We start from the raw sequence: 14,885 nt of genomic DNA on the forward strand, positions 1-14,885 counted from the left end.
ATAAAGCTACGGCATACACGACGTGGTAGATAGAACATAGACTTGAGAGGAGACATTTGGGTTAGTTGTGGTCATATCCTGAGATTATAAGCAAAGCCCTCACCGCCTCACCTTGTCTCTGTGAAACAGGGGACTAGTCAATGTGCTTTATTAAGGCCACTTTCAGGCTCCAGGTGTAATGTCACCACGGTACTAGTTTTGATATCTCCTTGATGAACACTGATGATGTTCCTTTTCTGACCACAGCCAAAAAAGGTAATTTACAGAAAGCAAGTCTCCCAAATCCACAAGTAACGCTATCTTTATTTCAGTGTTATGCAGAAACTATGAAGATGTTAAGGTATCTTATCATACTGGAGGCTGTTTTGTTGCTTCTCATTAGTATGTAGTGATAAAAGGGCAAAGTCGCTCCTTCTTGAGGAGGGAGGACAGATTAGCAATGCAGAAATGTGGAGAAACCATTGACTGTGTTTGGTCCTATGGATCTGTCCTGTTTTTGTTTTGTTTTGTTTTGTTTTGTTTTGTTTTTTCTCATTCAGCCAAGCAGAAGCTGAAGAAAAGAAAAAGGCTGAAGCAAAAGCAAGAAGTAAAAGAGAACCTAGAAAAGCACGCTCATATGCAGTGAGTAGACTGTAATTTGAACACACTTCAAAGAGCCTAAAGGCTGGAATATTGCCCTGCAAAAATCCCCAGAAAATCTTAACCTTTCAATCTGGAGATGACATTGAGATGAATGATATGGGAGTTGATCAATTCTTGCTGCTTCAGAGACTAACTCTGTACAGTAAAAAGAACTTATTTGCAGTCTGAAAAAAAATGATTTCTAGTTCTAGTTTCATCACTTACAGACTACGCTAGCTTTTGCTTACCACTTTCCTGAGACACTTAGTGTATATTTTCTATGTGTGAATTTTTGAAATATCACATCTGAGTTGGGTTCAAAATACATTGTACGCACACAGAAAACATGGTTTTTACCTTTGAAATATTACAATATTCATTTTCATGGCTTTATATAAGTTACCATTAACTTCTTCTTTAGATGATGAAAGTCTCCTAATCTTCCCTCTAAGTTCTATTCTTTTTCTTATCCAACCATCCTCCCTAACACAGCTGGAGTAAAGTTTCAAAATATTAACTAGATCATAATACTGCTCTTCTTAAAATGCACAAATAACTCATTATCAACTAAAGGATGCATTTCAATCTCCTTAACTCTCTTATTTGGCTCCTTACCGTCATTCAGAAATTCATGTTCTGCTATAGGCCATGTAGTTTCTGACATGTGCTTCTCAGCTTATTTTAGCAATCTAAAATGTGCAATCTAAAATCTAAAATGTGCAATCCATTTCTTAACCAGGAAAATCCTATTTACTCTTCAAAGTCTCACTCAAAGTATCCTAGTTCCCTGACATCTTCCCTGATTTCCACAATCAGATTTCATGGTCCCAACCTCCGAGTTCTCAGATTTTCTTGTACCTGTATGTTTGCACTTATTTTATTCTATTTAGATTATAGTGGAGTTTACTTATCTACCTCTTTTATTATACATCCTATTATGTCTTATTTGTTTCCATCTCTTAGCAAATCATGAGGGTTTTTTTGTTCAATTGAATTTTATATTTGAGAGAAACACAACTAAAATCCTGGGCTCAAAGATTAGTTTCTACCAATGTAGATACTTCAAACTTCTGCTTTGAATGGGAATAAAACGTGTGTCCAAATTACCTTCTCTATCTTGGCAGAAGCTGTGCAGTGAATACCGCAAGTTTGTGAGAAATGGAAAACTCTTTTGCACCAGAGAGAATGACCCCATCCAGGGCCCAGATGGGAAAATACATGGCAACACCTGCTCCATGTGTGAGGCTTTCTTGTGAGTAGAGCTGCTGCTGGGAAAATGAGGGAGGGTTTTGTCCTTTCTGCTTCATTTCTCTTTTTTGGAGCTTTATTCTATTTTGTTTCTTAAATTGCGTTTGTTTCTTATCAATGGCATTTTTTTGTGACACATTTTTGCACAATGTCATAACTGTCAAAGAATGATTCCTGCATATCAATCACTGGTTGAGTTCCCTTGGAAGTGTAAATGACATGAAACAAGGATCATACCCTTGCAGAGTGGCATATGAAATCATCTGAAAACACATGACAGATCACTAGCAAACATATCAATATGCCAACAGTACCTCAGTTCATACATGGTTCATAATATATATAACTGTAATAACTGAATGATATTTGAGTATTTTAGATCACTTTCAATCTGGAGATTCTATGATTCTTACTCATCTCTTTTTAAATCACTCTCTTTCAGCCAAGCAGAAGAAAAAGAAAAGAAAAAGAAGGAAGGTGAATCTAAAAATAAAAGGCAATCTGAGAATACATCTTCCTTTGAGGTGAGGGGACCTTCTTCAACAAGTCAGAGGCATATGGACCTGGGATCCATAGATGGCATTCAGGGAACCCATAAATTCCCTTAAACTGTATGAAACATTGATACAGTTTGTGGTTTGTGTATTTGTTTATATGTGTGCATGTACACATGTGCATATGTGACTATTTCTAGGTTGAGGGTCTGTAACTTTTATCATTTAAAAATATTCACGTCTTCAAAGTTAAGAACTATTCTAAAATTTGCTAAGCGCTGACCCCCATTTAAGAAAAAAGTCTAAACTTCAGCAGTTTTTGCAATCTGACCCAACCCGTGTTCAACACCTCAAACTTCCCTCCTTGATTTCACAGGAGTTGTGCAAGGAATACCGCAAATCCAGGAAGAATGGACAGCTTTTTTGCACTAGAGAGAATGACCCCATCCAGGGCCCAGATGGGAAGATGCATGGCAACATCTGCTTCATGTGTGAGGCTCTCTTGTGAGTAGAGCTCGGGGCTTCTGAGGCAGTGGGGACAGGGAACTGCTAAGGGAAGTTTTCCAACAATTATGAATAATGCGTTTTCCTCTTCAGTGTAGCACTCTTTTGTGTGTCACATTTAAATGAACTAAAAAACAAACAAACCTACAGAAAACTCCAAAACCAAGTGGAGAGCTTTCAGATGATAACTACTGTGATATAAAAAATGCAGAATAGTTTCAGGACATTTAAGAAAGAACTCAGAATCCTTTTTTCAGAGAAGAGAATACTCTATGACAACCATACTAATTGCTTTTAGTTTTCTGAAGGATTATCAGGTGAAAGAGGAAATGCATGAGATTACATGTAATATATTGATATCATTATGGTGCATGGCAAATTTTAGGAATTTTTGTTTTGCTTTGGTTCATGATTTTTCTTTCTACTCATTCTGTGTGACCTCAAGGAACAGAATTAAAATTGATGAGAGATATAGGGAGACATATTTGGGCACAACATGAAGATGAACTCTGCAATAGTTAGGCTGCTTCAGGAATGATGATTTTGTTGTATAGGAGTTGAATACCCCATTTACAGGGGACTAAAGTATGACTTTAGAATAGACAACATGGTACGTCCTCTCAAACCAGAGTCTATTGTATTCCTTAAGTCTTTGTCCCAAGGGATACTCTATTTTCTATATGCCCAGAATCTCTGAAAGGATTCAGTCATTCCGTCTTCCCTAGTGGAGAGCAATACAACCCAGCAGATTTGTCCCATAGTGTAAGTAAGTGAGCCATGGAAGCATTAAAAAATCTGTTAGATGGAAGTCATGACGATGACCATATAATCATCATAACCAACATTTATTGAATGCATATAATCGGCATATACTTGGGTTTTGCTACCCAATCTCATTTAATCTTCACAACAACCGTATGAAATGGGTTCTGTATTATCCCAAGTTATAGATGAAAAAAAATTAAGGCCCAGAGAAGATGAGAATGATGGAAATTTCGGCCCAGGAAAAATGAAGAAAATGATAAGATTTCTCATTGTAGGGTGTAGACAGGGTATAATTATTTAGCAAAACCATTATCAACTTCTGGTAGTAACATCTGCCTGTTACGCTCATTTCAATCTGTTTTTCTTTACATTAATCTTTCAGAGATGAGGAAGTAAGTCTGCCACCTAGTGGTCATCTCTGCTGTTTCCTCTGACAAGTTTCCATTATGAAAAGAAAATGCTTCTTAAATTTTATAGTCAACTTAGACTCACAGTAAAGTTTGGATCAGTTTCCATATAAAGAAGTATAAGAAACCCCACAATTTTGGAGCTATTTTAGTTAGTTTCTTCCATCAATATAAAAATTCCTTATCCAATTAAAATTTTATTGCCTCATATTTTACGGATATGTTAGCAAAGGCTATTGCCTCTCTTAAGAACCATACTTCCCTCCATAGTCATTTCTTAAGCACTTTAATATCATATACAAATAGTGTTTTCAACTTTTTAAAAAGTTTTAATTTGATCAATGAGCAGTTTTTACATTGACTGTAATGTATGAAAACATTTTAGCAAATTATTTTTGTCTCTACAACATGACTGAATTATCTGCATTATAGATCCAATTATGCTGCAGACTGAGTATATTAAACTCAATTTGCAACACTGTTACTCATCCAAAATGGTTAAGAGCTATTACTCTCATTTCATTTTCATCATATGCCTGTTTTTTTGTTGTTTTTTTAAAATTTATTTATTCATTTTTGGCGGTGTTGGGTCTTTGCTGCTGCACACGGGCTTTCTCTAGTTGTGGTGAGCAGGGGGCCACTCTTCCTAGCGGTGAACGGGCTTCTCATTGCGGTGGTTCCTCTTGTTGCGGAGCACGGGCTCTAGGCACACGGGCTTCAGTAGTTGTGGCACGTGGGCTCAGTAGTTGTGGCTTGTGGGCTCTAGAGCGCAGGCTCAGTAGTTGTGGCACACGGGCTTAGTTGCTCTGCGGTATGTGGGATCTTTCCGGACCAGGGCTCGAACCCGTGTCCCCTGCATTGGCAGGCGGATTCCTAACCACTGCGCCACCAGGGAAGCCCAATATGCCTGTTTTTGGAGTGTTCACTTTCAATAATGCTTACAGTGCTGATGATAACAATCACTTTTATCAATCACTTTATTATGTACCGGATACTAATTCTAATTGCTTTACACGTATCAACTTATTTAATGCTCACAACAGTCCTATGAGAGAAGTATTCTTATTACCTCTTCTATCCCTCCACTCCATTTCCCCATTTAAAGATGAGGAAAACACAGAGAGGTTAAGACACTTTTTGTGTTCCTTATTCTATTTGGCTGCAGTCTTTCTTCTCAACTTTCTTCTTAATCACCATGCTATACTGCCTCCCAGAAGCTAAATATCACCACTTCATAAAGAGTTCTGCACCTTTTGCAGATGTAAAAGAATCAGCAAATAAGAAAGTCCTATTCCAGGATATTTGCTGGGAAGCTAAATAGGTTTACTCATTAATTAAGGGGTTTTCCCTGGAACACCATTCTCTTGAGGTGTGGTAAATCATTCTAATTATTACCCAATAAAATTACACCTACTATGAGTGGATCTTTGTAGTTGCTTGAGAATAATCAAAGCAATGAATGATCAACTTGTGAATGTTAAGAATCCACACTACTGTATTAAGATTCTTCTGTCTCTCTTTTTTCCTGTTTCTTACAGTCAACAAGAAGAAAGAGCAAGAGCAAAGGCTAAAAGAGAAACTGCAAAGGTAATTTTCTCACAAATTCTTATATTATACCCTGACATTTTTTCTCTACAATAACATTCTAGATATCTCATTAGCATAAATGTTTTCCTGTTTAATTTTTATGGGACAGAGAAAGACAAATATATGATATCGCTTACATGTGGAATCTTAAAAAATGGTACAAATGAACCTATGAAACAGAAACAGATGAAATGAAACAGAAATAGAGTCACAGATGTAGAAAACAATCTTATGGTTACCAAAGGGGAAATGGGGGTGGATAAATTGGGAGACTGGAATTGACATATACATAGTACTATATGTAAAACAGATAACTACTAAGAACCTACTATATAGCACAGGGAACTCTACTCAATACTCTGTAATGACCTATATGGGAATAGAATCTAAAAAAGAGTGGATACAGGTATATGTATAACTGATTCACTTGGCTGTACAGCAGAAACTAACAAACATTGTAAATCAACTATACTCCAATAAAAATTAATTTAAAAAATAAATAAATATAACGTTTAACCTGGAAAAAAAGTCTTAAGTACAAGTTTCCTGAGTGTCAATTTTATTTCATGATAATTCAAAATTTAAGGTTTATTTCATAAAAAGTGGAGTTTAACTTACTTTGTAAGGAATATTTCCCATATTTGGCTTTTCTTAAGATTTCTGTTGTCAGGCACAGGTTATTACTATCAATTTTTACAATTCACTAATTTCAGGTTACATAATTCCTACCTCTTAGCTCTTTTAAAGAGAGAGTACAAGATCCCTATCATTCACATTAGTTCAATTTACAAAACAAAGTGCACATATATTATCATATTTGATCTTTGTCAGCACCCAGCTATGGAGGAATACTAGTATTTTCACTTTCAATTATGACTATTAATTAAATCCTTTGACTTTCTAATTATTTTTAATTTACTTCACATTTCTATAATTTTACAATTTTATAAGTAGCAGAGCAAACTCTGTCTTTACATAGATGTAGGATTACTCTCACATAGCCTTACACAAGGTTTACCTTTATTTATTCTATTTCCTAACAACAGCTTCAAAAGTATAAGCCTAATAATTTGGGGGGAAAAGTTGACACAGTTTAAAAGGTTGTCTTTAAACTGATTCATTTTCTCAGTAACTTTCTGTTACCTGGAACCATCTTTTTATTAGTAATTCAGAATTGAAAATTTGTTTTATCCGTAATGTTTGATCAGTCTCTAAATCCTATTAGATTTTTCAAATGGTCTTAGCACATTCCTCCTCCTCTCCACGCCCATTGTTACTCTTCTGTTTCAAATATGCATCCCCCATCCCTGGACTTTATCAAGTAACTCCCAGAAAGATGTCAGTTTCTCCAGGCATCATACTTTCATATTTGTTCTCTCCCCCATATCTTTGTTTCAGATATGTCTTTCTTTTTTTTTTTTTTAATAGATCCTTATTGGAGTATAATTGCTTCACAATACTGTGTTAGTTTCTGTTGTACAACAAAGTGAATCAGCCATATGCATACATATGTCCCCATATCCCCTCCCTCTTGAACCTCCCTCCCATCCTCCCTATCCCACCCCTCTAGGTTATCACAAAGCACAGAGCTGATCTCCCTGTGCTATGCCGCTGCTTCACACTAGCTAACTAGTTTACATTTGGTAGTGTATATATGTCAATGCTACTTTCACTTCGCCCCAGCTTCCCCCTTCCACCCTGTGTCCTCAAGTCCATTCTCTATGTCTACGTCTTTATTCCTGCCCTGCAACGAAGTTCATCAGTACCATTTTTTTTTTTAGATTCCATATATATATGCGTTAGCATCAGTATTTGTTTTTCTCTTTCTGACTTACTTCACTCTGTATGACAGACTCTAGGTCCATCCATCTCACTACAAATAACTCAATTTCGTTTATTTTTATGGCTGAGTAATATTCCATTGTATATATGTGCCACATCTTCTTTATCCATTCATCTGTCGATGGACACTTAGGTTGCTTCCATGTCCTGGCTATTGTAAATAGTGCTGCAATGAACATTGTGGTAAATGTCTCTTTCTGAATTGTGGTTTTCTCGGGGTATATGCCCAGTAGTGGGATTGCTGGGTCACATGATAGTTCTATTTTTAGCTTTTTAAGATACCTCCATACTGTTCTCCATAGTGGTTGTACTAATTTACATTCCCACCAACAGTGCACGAGGGTTCCCTTTTTACCACACCCTTTCCAGCATTTATTGTTTCTAGATTTTTTGATAATGGCCATTCTGACTGGCATGAGGTGATACCTCATTGTAGTTTTGATTTGCATTTCTCTAATAATTACTAATGTTGAGCATCTTTTCATGTGCCTCTTGGCCATCTGCATGTCTTCCTTGGTGAAATGTCTATGTCTTCCGCCCATTTTTTAACTGGATTGTTTGTTTTTTTGATATTGAGCTCCATGAGCTCTTTGTATATTTTGGAGATTAACCCTTTGTCTGTTGTTTCATTTGCAAATACTTTCTCTCATTCTGAGGGTTGTCTTTTTGTCTTGTTTATGGTTTCCTTTGCTGTGTAAATGCTTTTAAGTTTAATTAAGTCCCATTTATTTATTTTTGTTTTTATTTCCAATACTCTAGGAGGTTGGTCAAAAAAGATCTTGCTGTGGTTTATGTTATAGAGTGTTTTTCATATGTTTTCCTCTAATAGTTTTATAGTGTCTGGTCTTACATTTAAGTCTTTAATCCATTTGGAGTTTATTTTTGTGTAGTGTTAGGTAGTGTTCTAATTTCATTCTTTTCCATGTAGCTGTCCAGTTTTCCCAGCACCACTTTATTGAAGAGGCTGTCTTTCCTCCATTGTATGTTCTTGCCTCTTATGTTGTAAATTAGGTGCCCATATGTGCGTGGGTTTATCTCTGGGCATTCTATCCTGTACCACTGATCTATATTTCTATTTTTGTGCCAGTACCATACTGTCTTGATAACTGTAGCTTTGTGGTATAGTTTGAAGGCAGGGAGCCTGATTCCTCCAACTCCGTTTTTCTTTCTCAAGATTGCTTTGGCTATTCGGGGTCTTTTGTGTTTCCATACAAATTGTAAAATTTTTTGTTCTAATTCTGTGAAGAGTGCCACTGGTAGTTTGATTGATAGGGATTGCACTGAATCTGTAGATTGCTTGGGGTAGTATAGTCATTTTCACAATATTGATTCTTCCAATCCAAGAACATGGTATATTTCTCCATCTGTTTTTGTCATCTTTGATATTTTTCATTAGTGTTTTATAGTTTTCTGAGTACAAGTCTTTTGCCTCCTTAGGCAGGTTTATTACTAGATAAGTTTATTCTTTTTGTTGCAGTGGTAAATGGGAGTGTTTCCTTAATTTCTCTTTCTGATTTTTCATTGTTGGTGTATAGAAATGCCAGAGATTTCTGTGCATTAATTTTGTACCCTGCAACCTTACCAAATTCATTGCTTAGTTCTAATAGTTTTCTGGTGGCATCTTTAGGATTCTCTATGTATAGTATCATGTCATCTGCAAACAGTGACAGTTTTATTTGTATTCCTTGTATCAGTTTTATTTGTATTCCTTTTAGTTCTTTTTTTCCCTCTGATTGCCATAACTAGGACTTCCAAAACTATGTTGAATAAGAGTGGTGAGAGTGGACATCCTTGTCTTGTTCCTGATCTTGGTGGAAATGTTTTCAGTTTTTCACCATTGAGTATGATGCTTGCTGTGGGTTTGTCATATATGGCCTTTATTATGTTGAGATAGGTTCCCTCTATGCCCGTTTTCTGGAGAGTTTTTATCATAAATGGGTGTTGAATTTTGTCAAAAGCTTTTTCTGCACCTATTGAGATGATCATATGGTTTTATTCCTTAATTTGTTAATGTTGCTGTACCACACTGATTGATTTGCGTATATTGAAGAATCCTTGCATCCCTGGGATAAATCCCACTGGATCATGGTGTATGATACTTTTAATGTGCTGTTGGATTCTGTTTGCTAGTATTTTGTTGAGGATTTTTGCATCTATGTTCATCAGTGATATTGGTCTATAGTTTTCTTTTTTTGTGATATCTTTTTCTGGTTTTGGTATCAGGGTGATGGTGGCTTTGTAGAATGAATTTGGGAGTGATTCTCCCACTGCAATTTTTTGGAAGAGTTTGAGAAGGATGGGTGTTAACTCTTCTCTAAATGTTGGACAGAATACACCTGTGAAGCCCTCTGGTCCTGGACTTTTGTTTGTTGGAAGATTTTTAATTACAGTTTCAATTTCATTACTGTTTATATTGATAGGTCTGTTTATATTTTCTAATTCTTCCTGGTTCAGTCTTGGAAAATTGTACCTTACCAAGAATTTGCCCATTTTTTCGTGGTTGTCCATTTTATTGGCATATAGTTGTTTGTAGTAGTCTCTTATAATCCTTTGTATTTCTGCAGTGTCAGTTGTGATTTCTCCTTTTTCATTTCTAATTTTACTGATTTGCATCCTCTCCCTTTTTTTCTTGATGAGTCTGGCTAAGGGTTTATCAATTTTCTTATCTTCTCAAAGAACCAGCTTTTAGTTTTATTGATTTTTCCTATTGTTTTCTTCATTTCTATTTCATTTATTTCTGCTCTGATCTTTACGATTTCTTTTCTTCTACTGACTTTGGGTTTTCTTTGTTCTTCTTTCTCTATTTGTTTTAAGTGTAGGTTTAGATTGTTTACTTAAGATTTTTCTTGTTTCTTGAGGTGAGATTGAATGCTATAAACTTCCCTCTTAGAACTGATTTTGCTGCGTCCCATAGGTTTTGGGTCGTCGTGTTTTCCTTGTCATTTGTTTCTATGTATTTTTAATTTCTTCTTTGATTTCTTCAGTGATCTCTTGGTTATTTAGTAGCACACTTTTTAGCCTCCATGTATTTGTGGTTTTTACAGTTTTTTTCCTTTAATTGATTTCCAATCTCATAACATTGTAGTCAGAAAAGATGCTTGATACGATTTCAATTTTCTTAAATTTTCTGAGGCTTGATTTGTGACCTAAGATGTGATCTATCCTGGAGAATGTTGTGTGTGCACTTGAAAAGAAAGTGTATTCTGCCACTTTTGGTGGAATGTTCTATAAATATCAATTAAATCTATCTGGTCTATTGTGTCATTTAAAGTTTGTGCTTCCTTATTTATTTTCTGTTTGGATGATCTGTCCATTGGTGTAAGTGGGGTGTTATAGTCCCCTACTATTATTGTGTCACTGTCGATTTCTCTTTTCATGGTTGTTAGCATTTGCCTTATGTATTGAGGTGCTCCTATGTTGGGTGCATAAACATTTGTAATTGTTATATCTTCTTCTTGGATTGATCCTTTGATCGTTATGTAGTGTCCCTCCTTATCTCTTGGAACAGTCTTCATTTTAAAGTCTATTTTATCTGATATGAGTATTGCTACTCCAGCTTTCTTTTGATTTCCATTTGCATGGAATATCTTTTTCCATCCCTTCACTTTCGGTCTGTATGTGTCCCTAGGTCTGAAGTGGTCTCTTGTAGACAGCATATATATGGGTCTTGTTTTTGTATCCATTCAGCTAGTCTGTGTCTTTTGGTTGGGGCATTTAAGCCATTTACATTCAAGGTTATTATCAATATGTATGTTCCTATTACCATATTCTTAATTGTTTTGGGTTTGTTTTTGTGGGTCTTTTTCTTCTCTTGTGTTTCCCACCTAGAGAAGTTTCTGTAGCATTTGTTGTAAAGCTGGTTTGGTGGTGCTGAATTCTCTTAGCTTTTGCTTGTCTGAAAAGCTTTTGATTTCTCCATCAAATCTGAATGAGATCCTTGCTGGGTAGAGTAATCTTGGTTGTAGGTTTTTCTCTTTCATCACTTTAAGTATATCCAGCCACTCCCTTCTGTCCTGCAGAGTTTATGCTGCAAAATCAGCTGATAACCTTCTGGGGATTCCTTTGTATGTTATTTTTTGTTTTTCCCTTGCTGTTTTTAATATTTTCTCTTTGAATTTAATTTTTGTTAGTTTGATTAATATGTGCCTTGGTGTGTTTTTCCTAGGGTTTATCCTGTATGTATACTCTCAGTTTTTTCAGGAAGCTTCCCCTTCCAGGCCTGTTGAATCTCCTCACCTTGATCTTTCCTAGCCTTTATAGACTGTGATGTGCAACACATCATAAACATATATATTTTATATTGGTCTCCACCAATTTTATCAGCCTTCTTCTGCACCAATATTTAAGCACCCTCAAAAGAATGTTGATGGTAAATATTTACACATCCACTATAGTGACATCACAATTCTGAGTCTATGATAGAAGCCTTTTATTTTTTAAAATTTTTTTTTTTTTTTTTTTATTTTGGGCTGCATTGGGTCTTCGTTGCTGCACACGGGCTTTCTCTAGTTGCAGCGAGTGGGGGGGCTACTCTTCGTTGTGGTGCGCGGGCTTCTCATTGCAGTGGCTTCTCTTCTCGTTGCGGAGCATGAGCTCTAGTTGTGCAGGCTTCAGTAGTCGTGGCATGTGGGCTCAGTAGTTGTGGCGCACGAGCTTAGTTGCTCCGTGGTATGTGGCATCTTCCCAGTCCAGGGCTCGAACCTGTGTCCCCTGCATTGGCAGGTGGATTCTTAACCACTGCGCCACCAGGGAAGCCCCGATAGAAGACTTTTAAATGCTTACTGACTTACTGCTACATGTAATCACTTTTCTTTTTACTTCCTACTCTGCATTACTTATTCTTCATAATAGACAAAAGTGTAGGGAGGGTAGGAAACCACTCTGAGAACATATTTTCTTCATTTTCCAGGAACTCTGCAATGAATGTCTCTGCTTTTTCTAGCTTCTAGAGGCCGTTCATGTTCCTTGGCTCCTGGACTGTTTCCATCGTCTTCAAGGCCAACAACATTGCATCTCTAATTGTTCTTCTGTAGTCATTATCTCCCTCTCTCCCGTCTTACTCTTCCAGTTTTAAGGACTGACCCTTTTGATTTCATTGGGCACACTAGGATAATCCAGGATAATATCCCTATCTCTAGGTCCTTAACTTAATCACATCTGCAAAGTCCCCTCTGCCCTGCAATATATTCACAGGTCCTGGGTATCAGGACTTGGACAAATTTGGGGGCAGGAGCTATTATTCTGCCAACCACAAATTGCTTTACAAAAGGGACAATAAATCATTCTTTTTTGTATCTCTCACAGTGCCTAGCCCAGAATAGTATTCGAGTAAATTGAAGGTTTTATAATTAGATAAGTGACAGCAATCTTATATTCCAAACAATGTGTGACCTAGACCTCTGAAAAGCGTCTTGGCTAATACTGACCTTCTGCATCATCTTCTTGATGCATCCATTATGTTTGGGACATTATATCATAGTTTTCAAAGGGGTAATGTGGAGGAAGCTTTCAATACTTAGTTACCTGATTCTTAAACCCTCCCTCACTTGGCAGGAGCTGTGCAGTGAATACCGTAACTATGTGAGGAACGGACATCTTCCCTGCACCAGAGAGAATGACCCCATCCAGGGCCCAGATGGGAAAATCCATGGCAACACCTGCTCCATGTGTGAGGCCTTCTTGTGAGTAGAGCTGCAGTCACTGCTCCTGCTGAGTGTCGGAGAAGACAGGCCTGTGGTGGGCGAGAGAGATGATATTGAAGGTTTTTTTCTAGGAGGCAGATGGCTATCTTTGCACTGAGTTTGGGGATTTACTCTTACAAAGCCATATACTTGGTGCATTTCTTTGTAGTGTTCTCAGTGTTCTGAAAGGTACCTGAATTGCCATTAAGGGAGGACCATGTGCTAAGAGGAAACTCCTCCAGAGTTAGTGGCATATAGGGATTGGAATTTTTGTTCTCTGCATACATACTGTCATGAATAATCCAAAGATGTAATCACTGGGTGCTAGCAAATTAAAAATTTGCTAATATTTAGTCATTTTTTTTAAGTATCCTAGTTGCTTTCTGAGGAGAAGGCCGATATCTTTGTTTTCCAAAAGAAACAGAGTAGTGAAAATTTATTACTGGTTGGCCATGGCATATGTGTCTTATTCTTTAAGCAACACTAAAAACAAGAAGAACAATATGGAGAGGTGTACATTTACCTTTCTACTCCCAAGCTAAGTCGGTATAGGTGTAGATGTAATGGAATATATCTATCAAGAGAGATTCCCCTTTAGGATAATATGTATTGGGTACTAGGAATGATTGTTACCCCTGCCTTTCTCTTACAGCCAGCAAGAAGCAAAAGAAAAAGAAGCTGAATCCAGAAGAGCTAAGAGAGAAGCTGAAAAGGTAGTCATCTTGGAAGCTTCATACCACAATGCGGTTTTTCAGTTTCTCTTTAAAAATAACTCATGGATTCACTGAAGGCCTATGTGAGAGAACTCAAGGTTTAGTTAGTCCAGGGGTTGATAAAATTTTCTTAAAGCGCCAGACAGTAGATATTTTAGGTTGTGACCATTCAGTCTCTGTCACAACTACTCAACTCTGCTATTGTAGCTCTAAAACAGCCATGGATGATATGCAGATACATGGGCACGGCTGTGTTCCAATGAAACGTTACTTACACAAAAAAGGTGGTAGGCCAGATTTTGCTCACGGGCCAAAGTTTGCAAACCTCTGATTTACTCCATGCCCTATTTTTAAACGAAGATTTAAAATCCAGAAGGAGGAAGAACTTGCTTACAAAGGTAGTGAGACTATTGGTATCAGAATCTTCATATTTTTTCAAAGTTCTCACAGTTGCAAAACAGGAACAACAGAATTCAAACTTAGACTTCCTGACACCAAATCTAGCATTATTCCTAACACACTATGTAGCTTTGGATGAGCACATTTGGTCATACTAGGTGTGTTCCTTGCTTTAACTTTAATTATCTCTGGTGTCAGCAGTTGACAGAAAAATAGAAGAGCAACTTTCCCCAATAATATTTTCTTGGTTTCAAAATGACTGACTCCAGGTAGATTTTTCCAGGTTTGTGGATATTTCCTTGCCCCCATCAAAAACTATTGATATTAAAAATAATCTCTAATGAAGTATCACTTGGAATTCTGTATGATTGGTTTGTTCACAGTTATTTTTCCCACAATTGTGAGCCTGAATTTAAAAATAAATGAGTAGCTCATATGCTTCCCTTTTCAACATCAATAAGAAAATATTCTTCAGTATCAGACAATTTCTGATTTTACATTAGCTACTACCCATAAACTATCCTCTCATATCATATTTCTTTTGCTAAATATGACCAGTTAGGGAATCAGGCCGTGAACCTTAAAGGAAAGCTAGGAAAAAACTCACTCTTGTCCTCACTGAGT

The 14,885-nt window shown here is 36.7% G+C and overlaps 1 protein-coding gene across 1 annotated transcript in view; it reads left to right on the forward strand.

Annotated features, from left to right (window-relative positions):
* SPINK5 (serine peptidase inhibitor Kazal type 5) overlaps positions 1 to 14,885 on the forward strand; it is a 75,179-nt gene that overhangs the window by 31,014 nt on the left and 29,280 nt on the right. The window contains 7 exon segments of the mRNA XM_061188308.1: positions 540 to 621; positions 1,746 to 1,873; positions 2,312 to 2,393; positions 2,740 to 2,867; positions 5,578 to 5,626; positions 13,022 to 13,149; positions 13,802 to 13,862. Coding sequence (XP_061044291.1) covers positions 540 to 621; positions 1,746 to 1,873; positions 2,312 to 2,393; positions 2,740 to 2,867; positions 5,578 to 5,626; positions 13,022 to 13,149; positions 13,802 to 13,862 — 658 coding nt within the window.

This window comes from Eubalaena glacialis, chromosome 4 (genome assembly GCF_028564815.1).
Source record: "Eubalaena glacialis isolate mEubGla1 chromosome 4, mEubGla1.1.hap2.+ XY, whole genome shotgun sequence".
Taxonomy (NCBI): Eukaryota; Metazoa; Chordata; class Mammalia; order Artiodactyla; family Balaenidae; genus Eubalaena; species Eubalaena glacialis.